Raw genomic sequence first — 21088 nt, 5'->3', positions numbered from 1 at the left:
CTGCTGGCCATGGCTGGGAAAGCAGATGGGAACCCAGAGAGCCCTAGGGAGGGGAGGTGGGCTACGGCTGGGCTTGCTGGGGTCACTGCGGCTACTCCTGGGTCTGTCTTTAGCTGGGGAAGATGCCAGGAGGAAGACTAAGACATAGGTAGATAGATGGGAAGAGAGAATGAGGGAGAGAGAGAAAGAGAGAACGAGAGAAAGAGAGAGAGAGAGAGAGAGAGAAAGAGAGAGAGAAAGAGAGAAAGAGAGAAAGAGAGAAAGAAAGAGAGAGAGAGAAAGAAAGAAAGAAAGAAAGAAAGAAAGAAAGAAAGAAAGAAAGAAAGAAAGAAAGAAAGAAAGAAAGAAAGAAAGAAAGAAAGAAAGAAAGAAAGAAAGAAAGAAATCTGATCTTGTCTTGTTGAAGATTTCTGGGAAAATGTAGTGAAGAGGAGATCAGCAGGAGTATTCCCGCTTTCCTGACCCCACTTTTCCAGAGCCCAGTGTCCCAGTGTCCGAGCTGGCTGCGCGGCCCGGGAGGAGGCAGGACACAGCGCTGCCTCCCGATCAGCGAGCTGCACTTTGTTATAAACAGACACATAGCTGTGCTTTGAATTTGCAACCTCGATACAGTGGCCGGGAGCCTGGGAAACTCGGGGTGAGCCCTTCCTCGTTTCGTCGGGTCCCGATTTAAAGGGAGCCCTCGGTTTGCACAAGCGGGGGCTTCTGCTGAGCCACAGGAGAGCTTTTCCCGGTGCATTTGTTTTTGTTTTGGTTTGGGGTTTTGGTTTAGATTTTTTTTGTTGTTGTTTTTTTTTCTGTTTTCTTTTTTTTTTTTTAATAAACAAACCCCTTTTTACATAACTGTTGCACAGTTCCTGAACAACAGAGAAACTTCCTGATCTCCCCCCCCTCCACTCTCCCTCCAAACAACCTCCCCCCAGACCCAGCTGGGAACGGCGAGGGCTGTTTTTGGAAGGTTTCATGCAAAACATGTGCTCTACTAAAAATAATACCATCGGTGCGATAAAAACAAAAGCAAACAAAACAAACTAAAAAAGCGTGGCATGCAGCCTGGCTTTGGGGCATTCCCAGCCCACTGTCATCCTCACCCCCCACCTGCCCGCAGCTGGCTCGGAGGGACTGAGGAGGGGAGGTTTGGGGCGCTCCCCTCTCTGCCAAGTCCAGGTGAAAATTGGGAAAGGGAAAGCAGGGGGATTCCCTTTGCTCTTTGTCCCCCACCTCGTTTCCCCCCGTGCTCGGACCCCGGGCGCTGCTGTCCCCGTCCCCCCACCCACCCTCCTCCATCCCGGGCCCCACAAACTTGCTCCGGGCGTTTTTGCCATCACACCACGGAGAGAAAGTAGGTCACGGCTGGGTCCAAGCCTGGCTGAAGCCGAGGCAGCCGAGCCTTGAAAGCTTTCCCACAGAACACACTTTGGGGTCGTCGTTTGCAATGTTGTTTGGTTTTGGTTTTGGTTTTTTTTTTATTGTGATGAAGATGATGATTTATTTTGGACACCGTGGGCGATCAGCTGAGCCGGCTCCTGTAGTCCAAGCTGGAAGGAGAGGGAGAAGGGAGGTAGTTTGGGAGATGGAGGTGGGGATGGATTTCATTCTCGCTATTCCCCCATCCCCTCCGAGAGAAATATTAAGTTGCAAAAACCGATCCACCGCCTGTCAGGGCTCCTGCACATTTCCGTCTGCCCTCTCCAACCACCGACCGCTCTCTCTAAAAACCAGCAGATAAACCCCAACCCAGACGAGCCTTCAGCCCGGGTATTTGACTGAAATAGTTCACCGCAGTAAAAGAGAGGCTTTAAACCGGTTTTCCACCCTCAGGGCTCCGTTCGAGCGCACGTGTGTGTTTGTTTTCAGGGTGACTGTGCAGAGGGTTAAATTGACAGTCCTTTCCAGGAAAAAAAAAAAAAAGAAAAAAAAGGTGTTTTTTTTCTTTTTGACCAGTCAAAAAAACAATTAATTTAAAAAAAAAAAATGAGGCCCTAATCTGCTCCCCCTCCTCCTTTTCCCAGCCGCAGGGAAAACCCAGAGTCACTCCGGAGTGGCTCCGGGTTCGCCCTGGGGATCCGGATCTCCCCTCAGCTCTGCGGCGATTACAAACCTAAATAAATCCGATTTGGGAGCGGTGGGGAAGGGAAGGGGGGAAGGGGGAGGAAGAAGTTTTCGTTTGAATATTTCCTTTTGCTAATTGCTGGTGCTGCAAATGTGGACCCAAAGGTAGAAAATAAACCCACATTGTGAATACAAACATCACTCCCGATCCCTCAATAGATAAATATGCACCTATTTACAGACATCCAGGTACGCATAAGCGAAATGTACAGTTACAATGACATAGCGGTGGGAGGGAAAAAAAAGTTTGCTGAGCTGCAGGCTTACATAAAATTTTCCTTTAACGGCTTATACTTTAGAAAGAAAAAGATTTACTCCGAATTCAGCTGGTTAAAGCAAAATGAAACAAAAGCTCACGTTAACATGACATGAGGTTTATTATAGGTCGGCTTAGAATGAAGAGGTAAGAGTGGGGAAAAAATATGGACACTTTTGAGTCAGACAGAAATAAAATACCAACATTTCTGAGAAGCAATATTTATTGTCTTTTTTTTTTTCTTTTCTTTTTTTTTATGTAGAGACATGTCCTGAATTTCCCCAAAGCCTAGATTGGGAAAATAAAGACTTCTTGGCATTATAAGTAAATCCGTCTGCAGAATCAAAGCAGCACCAACATTCAAAAAAACTGAAGAGGAAAATACAACAAAACACAACAATCTCTTTTTTTTTTATTCTTATTCTTATTATTTATGTAAATCAGGTCATCACTGGACAAGAAACCAATTTCTACCCATTACCATAACAGCTTGTCTATAAAGAACAGAAAAGATTCAGATAGGATACTATCTAGTCAAGCGGGATTTTTTTTTTGTTGGTTTTATTTTTTCTTTCTTTTTTGTTTGTTTTTTTTTTTATACTTTTCATTTTTAAATTCCCCCACCCATTCACAGAGGTATAGAGTCACAGATAAATAACCCAAAAACTACTTGCTCGCCATATTTACACATTCCCGTTAAATTAAGCATAAATAAATATATACAAACTCAATACTGAATGCCTCTCCGCATTTCTTCTCAGGAAGAGTCGATAAACTGATATTTCTCACTGCATGGTCAGATTTTTCAAGAAGAGGAGGTGAAAGGGATCGTTTGGGGCATAAAAGGAGAATTTTTTTATTCTTTTTATCTTTCATCTTTCCAGTTTCTCATTCGTTTTTTCATAGCTTTGCGTTTGTTTGGGTTTGGTTTTTTTTTTGCCTTTATTTCTTGCTGGCACACAGTGTTTCGTCTCTCTCGAAATGTTCAGGCGTTTGCCAGTGTGTTTGGGGATGTTTTCTTTTACTTTTTTTTCCCTTTGTATAAGAAAATATACTATTTGTAAAAAGCCTACGGTCTCTCTCACACAGGGAAGCCGGGGGGAGGGGGAGGTTGTCTGGGTCGATCTGGTAAATGCTTACGGCAGCTGAAACAAGCACCAAATTCTCCGAGAAATGTATTAAAACAGAGCCGGACAGGTCTGTGTGATAAACCGGTCAGAAAGAGAGGAGCAGGAGAAGGGAATAAGCCCTTAGGGCACAGCTAAAGGTCTTAAAACCATCCTTCCCCCGCTCCCTCCCAGCCCCAAATGCAAATTCGGGGATTTGGGGAGAGATTGGTCTGGGGTGCAAAGGGACTTTAAACAGCTTCTCACAGAGAATTTCTATTAGGTGGGACAAGACACAACCCGATTTTTAAAGAAACCATCGGGTTGTAAAAGGATTCCCATGAAACTGGCTTCTTGTTTCTATCACATCTTGTGTGAATAACAACCAGGAAAAAAAAAAAAAAAGTCAGGGAGCGTACGAAAGTAAAGACCTTTCCAAAGGCAAATAAAGAATTGGTATTAAAAAAAAAAAAAAAGAAGTGAGACTAAGAATGAAATAAAATTTACAGCAACCCACCTGTTTGGTTTGAAAACAAACTTTTCATGGTCTCTCCTCAAACTTTTCCCTTGAGTTACAAAGCAAAGCTGCCTTGTTAATCCTCCTGTTTATTGATTCATGATCCCGAGGAAACCAAATCTTTTAATAACTCAATTATCAGATAAACGTCTGAGGTGCCCCGCCAACAGAAGTAGTCAGGCTGGGAAAGTGGAGGGGAGCAGGAAAATACCTTCCAGAGGGAGGCTGGGTTTAATTTGGGGGGGACCTCTGTACTCAGCACTGATAGGAGCCACCAAGCAATGCACAATTCCCTCTGGGACCAGCACTGGGCTGGGGGCAAGGACAGAGGGATGTGCTCCTCTCCTGTTCCCTGCCTGATTGCATTAAGTCATAAACCTCATGAATTTTGTCTCCACACTTTGGGGAGCAAGTGAGGGGAGGGCATCCCACTGCAGTCAGTGGGAATTTGGATTTATCTTGCCTGAGCACTGCAATTTGTCTCCTCCAGGTAGAAAGCACAAGGGACAGACTGAAACTCTTCCCTCAACCTGCTCAAGGTTTAGGTCATGGTCCAGGTGACCAAGCCTGTGTCTAGGGAAGACTTCTGCAGCAGCAGGATCAGGCCCTCGCACATGCAAATCTTTCCTCAGGAAATTCCAAGAGCTCCCTCTCCCCATTAACCCACAGTGGTGGTGGGACACTGTCCTCTGCAGTTAAAAGGAGAATCCCCTACATTTCCCCAAGCACAAGGAAAGGCCATTCCCAACATGGCCCCAAAGACTTCAGCTGGAAGCTCTGGGGCAGCAGGGGGCAGGTTCCCATGGCCCTGCACATGCAGGGAAGACTGAGAGCTAATTTGGGGTCTCCCCACACCCAGAAGCCCCACTGGGCTGGGTGATGCTGAAGGGCTGAACCCACAAATCCTGTTTGCAGGGGGAAGGCAAAGGAACATCCAACACTTAGTGCTCTGCTCCTAGAAACAGGAGATTCCCATCAGGCAGAGAAGGGAGCTGTGCTTCCAGGTGGGGCCATTTGTTCCTCCCCAAATTCCCTCTTTCCCTTTCCCTTGCATCATTGCTGGGCCATGCCCTCCATTGGAGCCTGGATTGTCCTTCTCCAGAAGTCTGATGAACTTTGGGGTGGTTGGCAAGGGGTAAGATTTGGAGGACTGGGGATGTTGTTTTTCAGTCTGAGAGTCCCCAGCCTGCTGGTGGAGGACCCATGGTTTGACCACCACACCTCCTCTGGTGTCATCCACAGGGATGTGACAATCCCTGTCACAACCAAACCCACTGGCAGGGACATGCCAGGGTCTAAGACTGCCTCCAACTCATCCCAACAATCCATGGAGAAGGCTGCCTGCCTCAGTTCCCCTATTTTCTCACAGGAGAACCCCCAGTGCCCCAGAAGAACTAAAGCTAGATGAGCAGCTCAGGAGGGGCTGGATGATCCCTGGATTTCTATTGCCAAATCACAAGCAGAGAACAAGAGCTGAGACCTGGCTGCATGAAGATTTGAAAAGCAGAGCAAGCTGTAACCATGTCTCAGAGAGCCAAGGGCACTGAAGGGGACAAGAGGATCGTTTGCTCTTTTGTTTTGAGAACATTTCATCAAGGGATGCTGAGAGCATGGCAGAATTATTTCTCCCTCACTATCCACTTTGGAAGGTATCTCAAAATGAAAGGAAGGGTAAGGTTTCTCTCTCTCTCTTGTTTTGAGTTCAGGTGTGCCTGCATGGGATGGTGGGACTGTGTCCTGCAGCTTTCACAGGGATCCTAGGGGAAGGCCTGACCCCACTGGAATTTTGCCAGAGACTCCAGGAGATTTACCCACACCCAGTTCTGACATAAGTAAAAAGATGTGTTAGTGCACGAGCCCTACCCCACTGAGAAACACATGCAATTACCCGACATGGCAGAATGCAAACAGAGATTCATATCCTTACACTTCAGCGTTATTTTTACCAGAGAAGACAGAGAAATGTATGTTGAAAAAAGAAAACAAAGAGAGAGGAAAGAAATAAAACTTCCCCTTCACCCCCACCACCCCAAATCATATGCATAAGACATCCTGTCAGACACCAAACCACCAAGAAAAACATTGGAGTTAAGAAGCTTTTGCCCCCCTCACCACACCGACTTATTCCAAAGCAAGAGTCACAAGATATTTTTTTTTAAATAAAAAAAAGCTTTCTAAGAGAAACAGATTTCCTCAGACTGAGCTCAGAAATCAGGATATTCCCTGGCAAACCCTCCCCACTCCCATCACGAGGAGCCAGCTCACATGGCAACTCTTTCCTCCCTGGGTACAAAACCCTAGTGCCAAGCAAGTGCCGTAACATTCAACACAGCTCTTATTCTCTTTGCAACAGTACACCTCGATTTCAACTTATATTTTTATCTTGTTCAAATTATTCCCTTTGAGCTTCTTTAAAGAAGTGCACCTACAGAATTCAGTAACAACTGGCTTTGATTTGAAAAAAGCAAAAAAAGCAAAAAATAAAAAGTATCAGAATATCAGAATTGTGGATTTTTTTTCTCTGTACCTGATATATTGTGTAGGGATCTCTAGTCCTCTTTGAAGAAGCTCATAAGCCAAGCGGGCAAAGCTTTAGGAAACAGAAGAAAATAAAATAGTGCATACTCCTGAGAAAGAATTACATACTCATATCACTCATTTTTTGTTGTTGTTAACAGTTCTTTAAAAATGGGGGAAGAGCTCTCTCACACACACTAGTCAAGGAAATTAAGGACTGAAACATTGGCATAGTTTGGAATATAAAACTCCCTAGAGAAAAAGAGGAGATCTCAGAAAACTAAGAAATCAGATAGCGCTGACATTGTACTAGACCTTACTTCCAAAAATTTTGCAACCCATTATAGACAAGGCATTTTACCATCAAAGACAGAATTACTAAATTACAAAGGTATGTTTGCATGCATTGATATGCGTGGCTACGCACACATATTTTATATATATATATATATATGTATATATCCACATATATACATATATATCCACAAACATACACGGGATCCCCGCGCCCCTCTGGGGAGCCGGGTGTGCACATCCACAGATGCACACACAGAGGCACACACGCACCCACACACACCTGTAAACGCTGCCAATCTAAACAGAGAGTCTGTCTAGACCAGGAAAAAGACACACAAAACAGTTCTTAAAAAACAGAGCTGGCAGATTCAACCGAGCCACGGTGACCCCGAACGTCCCCTTCTGGTGGCACCTAAAGTTAAGTTCACGCTGCTGTGAAGGCAGCTGGTGTTGATGGCTTGGTGAGGGGTCTGGGAGCTCCCCTCCTTTCCTAGTCTAGACAGAACCAGGGTGGTGAGATGAGGTGGGAAGAGCTGAGGGGAATGAGGCCATGGGGTTGCTCAGAAAGGAACACTCTGGAAGATTGTTTTAGTCTAGGTGGAGACAGGACATTGTTCAAAACAAAAAAAGAATAAAATAAAAAAGAAAAATGATAGCAAGACAGACCATGCAGCTCAAGAAATCAAAGCACTGACACCAAAAATGTTTCTCCGATTTCTTCCAATAAGTTATTCATTTCTTTCTTTTATTATTATTATTAATTATTATTATATTCCCCTCCCCCCCAATCATTATTTAAAAAATGTGAAAGAACAGAAGTGGGGAAAAAAATCCTGGTGGTTGTCTTCACATGTTCCTGGCAAGAGACTCTGAACCACTGGTCTTGCGCCATTGTGCTCCTCTGATCTTAGATTATTGTCTTTCTTTTATTATTATTATTTTTATTTTATTATTATTATTATTTTGTCCTACCTAATAGAATTCTTCCAAAGCCCAATCCAGTATTTTTAAAGCTAAAATTAAGACGGTTTTGTTTTAAAAGATTATCTCTCTCTCTTCTCCTTTTATTTATTTAACTTTTTTTTTTTTTCTCTTTTCCTTTCTTTCATTCTAATTTTTTTTCCTCTCTCTCTCTCTCTCTCTTTCTCTCTCTCTCTCTCTCTCTCATTTTCTGTGTTTCTCTTCCTTGTCTCCAGTTTTACTACCTGGTCCTTCGCCAGATGTGTGCCTGTTAGCAGTGTTGTTGTTCAAGAACATCTTGTCCATGCCTTTGAGAGCTTCAGTCAGGTAGTTTTGGAGGGCCGTGAGGGCAGCGCAGATAGCGGGGGCCCCAAAGCCGTGGGTGATGAGGCTGAAGTGAGTCAAGCAGCTCTGAATGCCCGGTTCCAAAATGGGGGTGGGCCGGCTGTTCCCAATGGGCGTTCTGTCCTGGGCCAAGAGATCTGTAAATTCTTTACAAAGTTGCCTGCAGGGAAGAGAGAAAGGCAAAGAGAGAGAAGAGATGATGTTAGGCTCATCCAGCAATTCTCTGTGACAACCAGAGGGGTAGGATGAGGCTAAAATTGATCCCAAGGCATGGGATGGGACCTTTTTGCCACCATCCTTTCCCCCAGAGGTTCTCAGGGACCAGCCAGGGTGAGCCAGCAGCTCCCTGCTCAGAATGATGCTCTCCAGGGGATAGCACCAGTTCTGGAGATTCAAATGATTGTTCTGATTAAAGTGATGGTTCTGAAGCACTGTGAAAACCCAGCCCTGCCTGGTGCCTTCAGAAACAACCAGGATGAAAGGGAAATGTGCCCTGGATCTGCCGAGCACCCATCCTCCTGGAGGCTGACCCTGGCTTAAGGCACTCCCAGGAATACTCTTCTGAAGGAAAGCACAGCCATGCACTGAGAGCTACTGGGTGCCACAGGGGCCTGGTGCAGGGAAGGGCTAAAACAACCTCTGAGACTGCTCAGGCACCTTACTGAGAAAAATCAGGATTTTGGGATTCCATGCTGGCTTATTCATGGCCTGAGAAGCCAAGCAAGCACTTCCCATTTTATTCTGGGGGCATGGCACCCCAATTACCACATCAGAGTTGACACCTGGCTCTTGGTTGTTTGTCTGCACCTTTGAAAAATCTGATTTGATTTTTCTGATGAATTTTCACATAAACATTTTATTTTAAATTACTCTGGTCCAAAAGACCTTCAAGTCAACAGATGCCTGAGCAATGCAGAAACCCTGGAGGCTGGTGGGGTTCCCACAGGAATAGTTTCTTTAAGGATACCCAAAGGAATCAGTTTTTTTTTAAAGACAGGTGCCTACCCAGGGACTGGAGATAAAAAAGACCAGAATTAAAAGAAAAAAAAAAAAAAAAAAAAGAAGAAACCCTTAAAAAAGACATTCAGCTCTCATCCTCTGAAATTCTCTGAAATTCCCAGTGGGTTAAAGGTTTCAGAGGGTGAGGAAAGATAAAGGTCTACTTCTATGTGTATTATCCATTAAGAAAGTGCAAGAGAGGAAACTTTGAATTTGGAGAACAAACAGTAATGAGTCCAACATTTTACATCTTCAAAGAGCAAAGCAGGGTCTGCGAGCAATTAAAGTTCTGGGACATTAATATCTTCTGACCCTGCGGAAAAGGGCAATCAAATTCCAATCACGTCTAAGAAACATCTGGACAAATTTGAGCAAATGATTTTTCAACCCTCCATATATTTCTTTAAATTACACTGTCATCGGAGGCAAGCCACGTCCCAGAGCATGAAATAAATGAGAGCTGTTTGGGCTGGGATTTTCCTTTATTTTTTTTTTTTTGCCCCCTTTTCATTCCTGACAGACAAAGATGTGTGAACACTCAGCACCCACTGCCGAGAACCCAAGCAAACCATGAAGCACCCAGTGAGCAGCCTGGGAGGCACAGCCTGGTGTAAATCATCACATAGAGCACACCCACCGAGGAAGTCCCAAGGGACAGAAATGGGTTGGGGGGGCCAAATCGAGAATAATTAGCAGTGCATTTTGGTGGGCTTTTCTTTTTTTCCTTTTTTTTTTTTTTTTTTTTAATTAAATCGTATGGGAAAGGCATTGCAATTTGGTAGCAGACAGACAGGTGTGTGTGAGCAGCAGCAGGGACAGACAAACACGCTGTGGAAGCAAAATACAACTTTTTGTTACATTTTACATAAAAATTCTTTAACTGGGGATGGCTTGGAAGTGATGTTCAACAGCTGGGGGACCAACCCCTATAATCTCTATAGCGGCAGGGTCTGTTGCCAGGATCCCCACTGCAAAGGGGTGCAGAGGTCCTTTGGGCGATTTGAGCATCCTTCCTCCCCGCGGGGCTCTTGGAATTTAGAGCCTGGAAATTCCGTCCGCTTTCCAAACGGGCTCAGAGGAAGAGTTTGAGGCCAGGGAGAATTTTCCCCGAGAAGGGCAGAAGGACAAGAGTAAACTTGGCACTCACTTTGTAGCAAGCAGCATGTTTTTCCTGGAGTGGAGGTCGCTGGGGTCCGTGTGCTGTCTGTTCAGGTACTCAGAAACAGCTTTGGCTGGGAACTCCGTTTCACAGATGTACCCAAAATCCCGAGCTAAATGAACGGCCTCACCTGCAGGGAACGAGATGGGAATTTACCCCTCCGGGCAGCGCCGGCCCCGGGCTGGGCGGCTCCGACCCGCCGGGACACCGGGCGGAGCCCGCGGCTCCCCTGGGGACAGCAGCCCCTCTGAGCCGTGTTTGGAAACCTCTCATCCCCCCTTCCACCTCAGGGACAGGCTCCAGTGGTGTGTTTTCCCCCCACCAGCCCTATTTTGGGGACAGAAGTCGATGGGACAGATTTTGAGCTGATGGGGTTTGTCTTTGCACTCTTGTGTGGGTCTGTACCCATCAGCTGCTTGTGCAGAACGGAGGGAAGAGCTCACACACACACCCACCACACACACGCACACAAAACTTTAACTGGACCGAGGAAAAATGCAAGAGGAAGCTGGTCAAATCCTGAAAAACTAAGGACCCAAACTTCTCTAAAGAGCAGAGAAACATTCCTGTTTCAATACCTCAGATCGTTGTCCAAAATTTTACAGATGTGGATGTATTATTAATTAGTTAATGTTAATTCTTTGTGGAACGTTATAGACACAATTTATTCACACACAGGGCACTTGCATCATTATCACAGTTATCACCACATCTGTAAAATTATGGAGATAACTGCATTTAGCCCGATGGCAATTTAAAAATCTGCATTTTTAACTGACCATCATGCAACAAGAACTCTTGTCTGCCGGCTGGAAAGATAACAGCTAATGGCAACTTTTTCTGTGAACAAAATAATTATTATTCTAACTCTAATTCTAATTCACTTTCCCTGCCTGCCTGGTTTCAGGTTTCTTGCCTACAGAGGTTTGTGTCATCCAACTCCTACTGATGTACTTCATGCCACAAGAAGAAGACAGTAGCTGCAGAATGGAGGAAAAGAGGAGGGGGGAAAAAAACCCCTCAGACTCTAGAGGGATTCCACCAGATTATAGCTCAGCCCCTCTAGAATAAAGCGTTAAACCCTATAAAGCATCGCCCGAGGGACGAGGGGGAAGATTTCCAGCAAGCAGGTATGTCTAATAACTCCAGGACCGCGTTATTTTTAACCATCCGGAGCTGCTTTCCAACGTCATCTCCTGCTCTCCAATGGCTCTCGCTAATCATCAAACCGGTTAATGAAGGCCAGGGCACCCGGCAGAGCCTGGAGGGGGGGTTCCCGAGCCGGGCACGCTCCTCCCGGGCAGCCCCCGGGCACCGCGGGCCGGGAGCGACCGGAGCGCTCCTGTTCCTGGCCTTGCAGGAGCAGCTCTGCTAAACCTGGCTGCTGGCAGGAAGGAGGTGAAAAAATAAAGAGAAAAAAAAAAGGAAAAAGGAGATAAAACTCCATAATGTGCAGCTTCTTCCAAAAGGAGGGAACTCTCTGGAGGCAAACTGTTGATTTGTAAGGGAATCAGGGGAGAGGAGGGGAATGTACACCTTGCTGCACGCTTGACACAGATTTTAGCATCACTGCACGAAACCCCGCCGGCTTTTGAACCTCACACCAGCCTCGGGGAGGGGCTGGTGCTGCTGCGAGCAGAGGGCACGGTGTTCCACACACGCCGTGGGGGTCAAGCTGCGCTAACAGGGCGCTCAGGGGCACCCGAAATGCTTCACCCCTTCCATAGCTACACCCCGTAACCCACCCTGAGCCTTGCACTCTCGGGGGAGGAGGAACTCCCACCCCTCTTTTTGCGAGCCTTCCTCCAGCTCTGCAAGCGGCAAGGTCGTGTCGCTCACATAACTCAATCAAAAGAGTGGAAAAGTTAATATATAGCGCAAATATTTGTGCTCGCTTTATACGCAGAAGAGATAAGTGGATTATTTATACACCTCTCGGTGTGTGTGTGTGTGTGTAATGCAGATACATATAATTCATAATTGCATCCATACTATTCCTGTTAGGTTTCTTTTGGAGGAAGTCCAACTTCTCTTAGCATAAACTCGCGCATAACCCTTATTAGTCGCTCCAAGTTTTCCTTGTCGATACAGTAACAACAAATCAAAGAAACACGCTGGCCACTAAAATTACATTAGTCGAGTTGAAACTTCATTCTGCCCTTCCCTCTCTCCTTCCTGAGGAGTAGCTGGTCTCTTTGTTCAGCTCCAGCCACCTTAAGGGAAATCGAGCTCTGCTACTCTTAAATTCTCTGCTTTCTTACCAAAAAAGGGGGATAAAAGTAACTTTGCAGTATTTTTCCTCACTGAGCATCTTGTGGTGGCCATAAATCAGCTCAGGGAGAGCGAATTATCAGGAGGATGGAGATCTGGAGTCAGAGATCACAGAATGGAAATGAATAGGACGAGGAGTGGGGCTGCCCTGCAGAGTTACACATGCACACAAATGCACACGCACATATCCACACCTACACACACGGACACACTCCCTCACTCTTGCCACCAAGAGGAACCAGTGATCCTCCAGCCAGTGACTTCATTTTTGGGAATGGGATCCTTACCCGCGACGGTGTTCCTCCTAACCCACCCTGATTTTCATCTCTGCAAGGTTTTCCCACCTGATCCCAAAAGTTGGTGGTTTCATTGATTTTTTTTGTTTGTTTGTTTGTTTGCTTGTTTGTTTTGGTTTTATGGTTTGTTTGGTTTTGGGGTTTGTTTTGTGGGGTTTCTTTGTGAATGTCAGACAGGAGCTCAGAGCAGGGGTGTGAAGGGACTTGCGAGCCTCGGCTTACCTTCCACCAGGGAGGTGAGTAAAGTGACATTTGCGGCCTTACGCCTGCCGGCTGGTAAATTCAAACCGATCTTTTCTAGCCTTTCTCGCAAAGATCTCCCCCCGTTTTTCGATTTGGCTCTAGAATTGCAAAGAAATTAACATCGTGATTAACCCCGCAGTGTTCCTGGAAGAAACGTTTAGTCTGTGCAGACAGCGAAGCCTGGGAGGGTTTTCACTCGACGTGAAGGACTCTGGGGGTGTTGATTTCTGCTCGGGTTTGCTGGGATTTTCTTAATTTCACCCAAGGGGTAGAAGTGGGGATGAACACATTTTTCTCCCGATTTTATCCAGGGAAATCAAAGAACGCCAAACAGCAATAATTAATGGAAAGGTCCTGATCTAGAGAGCAGGTGGGTATGATGCCAACTTGTATTAAGATGTAGTAGAGGGATGGGCAGGAAGGTAGAGGAGGATTAAACCCTCTGTTATTCCAGGAAAGAGCCAGAATAAGACGAGGGGATTAAAGAAAAAATCTGAAAAGTTCGAAGGGAGTGTGTGTGCGCCTGTGGATAAATTGAAGAGGAGGGAGATATTTATTAAACTGTTTCCCTCCTGTGAGCGTGTTCTTGTGCGAGGAGGCGATGCTGAGAGGAAGAGCTCACCTGAGGCAGGGTGCGTTATAGAGAGGGAATGGATTGCCTGGGGGAAGATTGGAATATCTGTCGGAGGTTACTGATAAGGGCAATAAAAGGGCGAGTGAGAAATTCAGAGCTATTGTTCGAACGCCCATACATATGTAAACCCCCAGGGATGAAATCTTGCCACCTGCGAAGTTAGGGAGAGTTTTGGCACCTAGGAACAAAGTCTATCCCAACACTCTCCTAATTCTTACTTAAAATTTTCTTTAAGAATTAGAAGCCGCACTTAGAGAAAGGAAATCAGGAACTACAGAGAAGCCAGACTGGCTTCCCACTATTTTATATCGAAGTAAATAGGGCTGGATGGCAGAATTGCAAGAGAGCAGCTTTCTACGTCTCATCTGCTCTGAACCAAAACCTTGTTTAAAATTTAGATTCAAGATAGGAACTGAAGTCAGCAGCAGCCAATAATTATGGCTTGGGCCACGTCCAGAAATCTGCTGAAGTCCAATAATAATGCTTCTTTACCTTGGTAATTCTATTTTCTACAGAGCATCTCTCAGATGTTCTCCCTGCTCCATTTGTAGCTGTACAGAAGGAGCAGGCAGGTTTGCATCTGTAAGTAAAAATCTCTGCTGCTCTCCCTGGCAGCTGAACAATGATTACAGACATTCACATGGAACAGCAGCTATTTTAGGAGACCCCAATTCTCACGTGGGTATTTGGGTCTGACCAGATGTAGCAGAACTTTCTCCCTCATCTCCAGACACGGATCCAGAGCCTTTGACGCGATCACAGAATTTTTTGCGGGGGCAAGGGGTGAACCCCAAACATCGACTTTATTTTAAAGCACCTGAGAGCCAACGTATGCCAGTTGCTGCTATAGGAGTTTTCAAGATATTTCCTCCTCTAAGATCAGCAACTTTTAAACATGATCTGAAGTTTATTCATTGTCAATTTGCATGCATCTGTCTCTGTTTAACAGTTAGGATTTTTATTCCAGTCTGGTGTCTACCTCACACACAGATAATGAAATCTTGTACTCCCTCATCCTGAGTGTGTGAACTGGTTCCTCATATTGTAACCTCCTGGCTTCTCCCCTGTTGTGACTGGAGACAGAGCCTGAGCTCACCTTTCTTACAGACAAGCCGAGCTGACAATTCACAGTCCCTCAGGCACTGCCAAGAAGAAAAAGCCCTTTCTCCCTGCTAGCCTTTCCAGCTAATGGCCTCAGAGCTTAAATTCTTGCTGCTTCTACATGAAAGCCCAGTCTCCCACTCTTTATGAGGGAGTGGCAACCTCAAGGTTATTCCTTGCTCCTCACTTTCTTCAGTACCAGCATGGCCAACTATTTTCAGGTCTTCCTCAAAATCCACCAGGACATTAGTGGGTGATTTGCACAAATATTAAGCAGCAAAGGCCTCTAGACCAGGTGTGAGCTGCAGCAACTTTCTCTGTATGAAGCACAAAGTTTCTGACTTTCAGGGCTACCTGTTGGTGGCTTTTCTTTAGTCAGGTTCTTGCCTACCTTATAGTTTGCCTATCAGATCCCTGCCAATTTCTTGTGTGACACCACGCGTCATAATTGACATAATTGCCTGATCGTTACTGCCATACAGAGCAAACCTCGTGGGTTTATCTAGGAAATCCCTAGAAATACATCAGCTCCTGAAATACTTGCAGTTCAGCCTGAAACAAGCCCATCAGAGCATTTTATTTTGTCCACTTTCTAAGAGAGAAGTGTGAGGAGGAGAAAAGATAGAAGGTCTGTGCAAGGACAAGGAGAAAGTCCTTCTGTCTCAGTTCCTTCATTTGTGGCTAAACAAGGCCAAATCTTTCTCTACTCTCCATATATTCATCCCAATGTTTAAACACAGCATATTTTTGCCTTATCACCAGCATTACACGCGCAGGCTCTGACAGTAGGATCAATGCACATCTGAAATCATCTGTACAGTTGACCAAGGGTTTCTGGTGCATGCATGGAGGCCCAGACACATGCACACGTTTGCCCCAGCCTCTTACCTTCTAAGAACTCCTCCTAGGAGGGACGCGTTCAGACACTCTGGAGGGGAAAGGCGTCTCTGAACTTCTCCCACAGTTACTTTGTACTTTGAAGTTGAGCTAAGCAAAGACAAGCGGCCAGGTACAGAGCAAAACACCTCTCCGGTATTGACTGAGATTCCACCCAGGAAGCCATCTTTATTCATCATCAAAGAAGTAACAGATTTTGGAGGAACCGGAACTGGAGAAAGAAAAGGGGAGGGAGGGGAGAGAGAAACCATCAGGCCGCGAAGGAGCACAGGGTAACCACAGTCTCTCTGACATGCACAGAACAGCAAAATGAAAGGGAGTTTTGAATCTCTGGCTACCTCCAGCAACCTAAAGGGTGCTGCTCCCCCAACCTCTAGGAAAGTGCTCCATGGATGATGGATGGAGAGAAGGGTGGTACAGTACAGCCTCTATGCAGGGTTTGATCATTGGGAAATAAAATACATATTGGCAAGCACCTGGCAACTTTCGGGTTTGAGCCTGTGTCTCACCCAGAGCCCCCCGATGCCTTTTGTACAACGGACAGCGCCTTTCTGGAGGGGAAAAAAAGAGGAAAATTTACTTTTTTTTGGCTAATGTTTCCATTACTGCTAAGCTGAGCCAGGAATAAATTCACTACACAAAGGGAGTTGCTGTCTTAAATAAGTATCAAGGCTGGAGGATACAGCAATGAGAAGACAGCTCTGTTATTGCTTTGTGTTTTTATTAAGTCTAGTTTATGAAATAAAATGAGTCTTTTCCTTCAGAAAAATGAACACCAGGAAAAAAATATCTGGTCTAACCATGGTGCTCTCCACTCTGATCATATTGTGCTGTCCGTGAATTAGAAGGAACTCTCCTGCCCCTAAATAAAACTGATTTAGTTACTGCAACACGTATTTAAAGGTAGTTATAGGGAAAAGTAAAAGGAGAATGATAAAGTGAAACTAAACAAAATAAAACCATGTTGTTCCCTCCAAGATAAAAATAAGTTTTTCTTTTCTCTGAGAAACCAGTGAGGTTATTTTAAGAGTAACCAAGGGATTATAACGAACAAATTCCTATAATAGCAACCAGACACACTCAGAAATAAACAAAAAAAATTGGTTGAACTAAAACTGAGAGCAATTCCCCCGTGACATGAATTTTGTTTACAAATGAACTTAAATAACTCCCTCATAATTGTGTGTAACTGTTATGATTTACAGCAGGTGCTCTAATCAATCACCCAATCACTTTAATTTATAGGGAGCCTCGCTGCATTTTCCCAGTTGTTTCATTTCTGCAAGTAATTGATAACAAACCATACTTAAGGTATGTTTTATGCAGGAGTTAATAAGAGCTGACAGCTGCTACTGCAGCTTCCTCTCGGATCTGCGGCAACACGAGTTTCCTTATAGAAAATATAGGCTGAAATTGGGGCTTTCGCTGGTGGGAGAGCCCTGGCAGTCCAGCGGGCATGTTTCAGAGGAGAAGACTAATTGATTACACACCCTCTTCAAGCAGATACTGCTCCACAATCTCCCCTTTCCACTCAATCAATTGCAAAACCAATTCGGCAAATAATAAGGTTCTATTATGCACATATGCCAGCTATTTAGGTAGTTATAATACATGTCAGTTAAGTCATAAAAGCCCTGTTTATTTGCAACATATCTGGAGAATCAAACCATTAGGGTTGAGCGGATATTTAAGTCGTCTGGAGCTGCTAAACAATAAGATCGGGTATCCTAATATATTACCAAGTGCTAACTACTGGGCAATTGCCAATTTTATAACCTCAGTGCATGGAATAGACACAACCGTGTTTCACTGTTTTTATTGCAGATCATTTCCTACTGCCAGACCAGACCCCCACAATAAAAGCTCTATAACAGCTAAAAACCAAAAGGCATGTCGATTTTAGATATACATATTGCTTCGAATGCCTGGTATATAGTCTCCAGTATAAACAAATTATTTTGAGTGGCTTGACTTCAGGGAATCGGAAAGTGAAATGGATTCCTATTTCTCTATTATTTTTAGTTAGGCACTTTATGCAGCTCATAAAGGTGGTTTCAAATAGTTTGAGAATGGCTCAGAAATAGTTATAAAAGAGTTAGAGGCCCGCTCCCGCTTTCGTTGATATTATTAGGATTTTTTTGCCATTGATTCTATAGGAAAAGACTGGTTTGTATATCAGAGTCAGTACCAGCAGACCAAGAAATTGTATTTGTGTTTTCCCCCTCAATATACATAAATATACCTCTTGTTTCATGCACAATGATCTGTCTGAGTGAAGCGTCAGGTAGAAAAAATAGAAATTAAAAAAAAAAAAATGTTGGATAAAAGCAGTGCCACCAGACAGATTTTCATGACTGGCATTTTTTTTTCCTTGGGACAAGCACACGGGCTCTGTGGTTCGAGTACACCTTTACCGTGGCTATATTTAGTGACCAGTTTATCAGGTCACTGTCCAGTGAACTGAGAAATTAAACAAGAGGCAGCAATTCCACGAACATCTGATCTTAGTCCAAACTCACTAAAGAGAGAAGGACCCGTGCAATGCTTAAATGTACCTCACCCCGCTCGCTCTGGCCTTTTGGAGCACTCATTACATTAGTTAACCTTTGAATTATGGATTTTCACGTGCTCGGTGGTTTTTTCCCCCCCTTTGCAAATTGCTTTTGGGAAGCAGGCTGGCTCCCCTCCCTGCTATGCCGAGAGCTCCTCAGCTTCTTTTCCTAGCAGTGTTTCCCTGAAAAGGACGGGATGAACAAACCCATCAGCTGGAGCCTGATAGCTCTGAACCCATCTGAGAGGCTTGCCAGGCGGTGTAAGCATATCTATTGCAATTTCATAGCTTCAGAGAGATCTATTCTATCTGGGCTCTATATCTTCTGTAAATTACCTAATGCTGCCTCAAAAAAACGTGTTTGCCATGGAATGAATTATCTCTATCTATATCGTATCTATATGTTTATCATGGCTGGAGCTTTTCAGGCACAGCCCAGACATCAGCAGAGATAACAGAACGTGGAGCTTTTGTGGGTGAGGAGATCTCCGCGTCCGTGCGTGCGGCTGCATGTGTCACATCCCTGCGCCTATGTAAATAAACCCGAATGCACAGTGTATTTTTAGCCAATGTCAACTTCCCCAGTTGGTCAGGGACTGCCACAACTGCTGAAATGACACAGAAAATAACACACACGTATCCACGCAGCGTCCCCACCGCCCCTGCTTTCACTTTATCCCATTTAGTTCTTGTCATCCCCAGCAGAAACTGTTCGATTTTCTTTCACTCCCAAACTCTACTTGCTGCGTGTGTGTGAGCACTCACAAATACATAATTCCCCTTTTCAAAATCTCTGCTTTCTCCCTTCTTTTATCTTTCCTTATTTACCTCCTTTGTCTCTTTCCCCCCTCTCCTTTTCTATCCCTTTATCTCTTTTTCTTCCCTCTATTTTTTTTTTTATTTCTCTCCTCCTGTGGTTACTTCCAGCCTCTTTGTCATTTCTCCCCCTTCCATTTCTCTTCAGCTTATCAATAAACGGGGAGAGCAACAGTAGCCGCTTGATTTGTTAGTAATTATAAGCATACTGTTCCTGCAAACGGGATCTCTAGATGAGTGAGATCGCTTTAGAACGACAGCAGGAAATGGTGGGGAAATGGAGCATGGCGAAACTCAGCGTGAAGCTTTCAGTTCTTTACATGTTTACAATTTTCTGTGCATACATTAAGTTTTAGGCTTTTTCTTTCCTTTTTTTCTTTTTTTTTTTTTTTTTTTGGTGGTGGTTTTCTGTTGGGCTGCTCGCCACAAACGTGTGAAAATGCTCTCAAAGCGGAGATGGGGTGAAAAAAAGCTGTTTTGACGACAGTAAAACTAAAGAAATAATAGACTTATGTTCTGCAAACAGCTGTTCAATAAGGGTTTAAACTATGGCTACCATTGCAATAACCCAGCTGAATAATATCGTAGTCGAAGAGTCAGTTAAATTATCAATCAGAAGAAATATTTCTCGTGTTTCTTACCAAAAAACGTCGTGGGTAACCTAATTACTAATAAACTATCAAACTACTTTCAAAATTTTTAGTCTGCCTGGGCTTTAAATGAGTAAGAAGTTCTTTATCCCTGCTAACAACAGGACTTTGCTGTAAGTGGTGATTCGGTCTGACTCAGGAGCCAAGCCTAAAACGTCCGGGAGCAGCGCCTCAGATGCTGACAACTGAAGAGACCCGGATCTTATCTTAATTTTTAAGGAACAAACACAAAAAGTGCGCGTTCATCTCGCATTTCCTTCTGTCCCCCTCGTCCCCTGCTCTCCTCCAGCCCCTCTCCCCCACCGAAAGCTGGGGCTGAATTTCAAGGTGGAATGTATTCCCTCGAAACTGTTTTGCATTTAATTAAAGGGGATCCTCAGGTTCAGTGGGTAACCCGGGAATAAGCACGAAACCGAGCGGCATTGAAGCAGCATCTCTTGGGCCCCACATCTATCACCTGAAAACTGAGGCCAGAGTGGTTCTCAGTTAATCATTGATCAGCTGGTCCGAGGGGTGGGCAGGAAACTCGTGCTGGATTATTAACAGCTAAAAACAAAAGGTTAAGACACCTTCTTTCATGTGTTTCCTTAAAATGGGAGGAACAACGGAGCGTGATTGCAAGACCATGAACTAAGGTCTTCAAGTTAAAATGGCCTTTCATGCTAAATCAGATGAGAGTGTGCAGACGATCGTCAGAAACAGCTGAAAGTAAATAAATACATCAGAATAATTTTAAGGTCACTGACTGTGCCCCAGAGTCACAAAAAATTAACTTGGGACTCAGGCCTTGTAAGGTTTTGCAGGAAGACAACTTCTTTCACCATAGAGAGTGCCAAGGAAATTTCAGATGAGCGTTTGACAAGGGGACCCGATCTTTTATTCCTGACACATGGCAATACTTCTCTTCATTTCAGCAAAAATCGAGAGAAAGGCCTCAAAACGTGCAGCCGGTAAGCTCTGAAAGCTGACTTGAATCTGCTATTAATGTTCTTGGTGATTATTATCATCTTGATGATTTATCTGGTTCCCTCCCTCCCACTTCCACCACCCAAATCTTAATGGAAGTGGGAGTTAAAGATGATTTTTTAATGTCTCGTTGGATTTTTAGGCTGTTAATGTACCGCATCCTTCTCATTATTAGTTTATTGATTGTTCATTGACCAGCCCCCTTCAAATCGTATTAACCACCCTCTGCCAGTTTAGATTAGGGGAGTTTAAAAAGCACCTTTCATTATTTCAGCGCCACCACCACCACGGCGGAGTTCAGGCTTGGTAGCTTAATGCTCGCTCTAATGGGGCAGCTAAGAGACAAGGGGCCACGGTCCCTGCCTATTGCATTAATAGCTCAAAGGGGGCTAATA

The 21088-nt window shown here is 44.6% G+C and overlaps 1 protein-coding gene across 2 annotated transcripts in view; it reads right to left on the bottom strand.

The window, feature by feature from the left end:
• Positions 1 to 2927: 2927 nt before the first annotated feature.
• The window catches only part of TFAP2B (transcription factor AP-2 beta), a 31927-nt gene continuing 13766 nt past the window's right edge, over positions 2928 to 21088 (bottom strand). For both annotated transcript variants that reach the window (XM_071447427.1, XM_071447436.1), the window contains 4 exons: positions 15702 to 15921; positions 13058 to 13176; positions 10257 to 10398; positions 2928 to 8270 (listed from right to left, as the gene is read on the bottom strand). In XM_071447427.1, the coding sequence (XP_071303528.1) occupies positions 7970 to 8270; positions 10257 to 10398; positions 13058 to 13176; positions 15702 to 15921 (782 nt within the window). In that variant the 3' untranslated portion in view covers positions 2928 to 7969. The remainder of the gene's footprint in view (positions 8271 to 10256; positions 10399 to 13057; positions 13177 to 15701; positions 15922 to 21088) is intronic.

Source organism: Agelaius tricolor, unplaced genomic scaffold, assembly GCF_023055355.1.
Source record: "Agelaius tricolor isolate 1412-34295 unplaced genomic scaffold, bAgeTri1.0.p SCAF_1, whole genome shotgun sequence".
In the NCBI taxonomy this organism is placed as follows: Eukaryota; Metazoa; Chordata; class Aves; order Passeriformes; family Icteridae; genus Agelaius; species Agelaius tricolor.
This window is presented reverse-complemented; position numbering and strand designations above follow the sequence as displayed.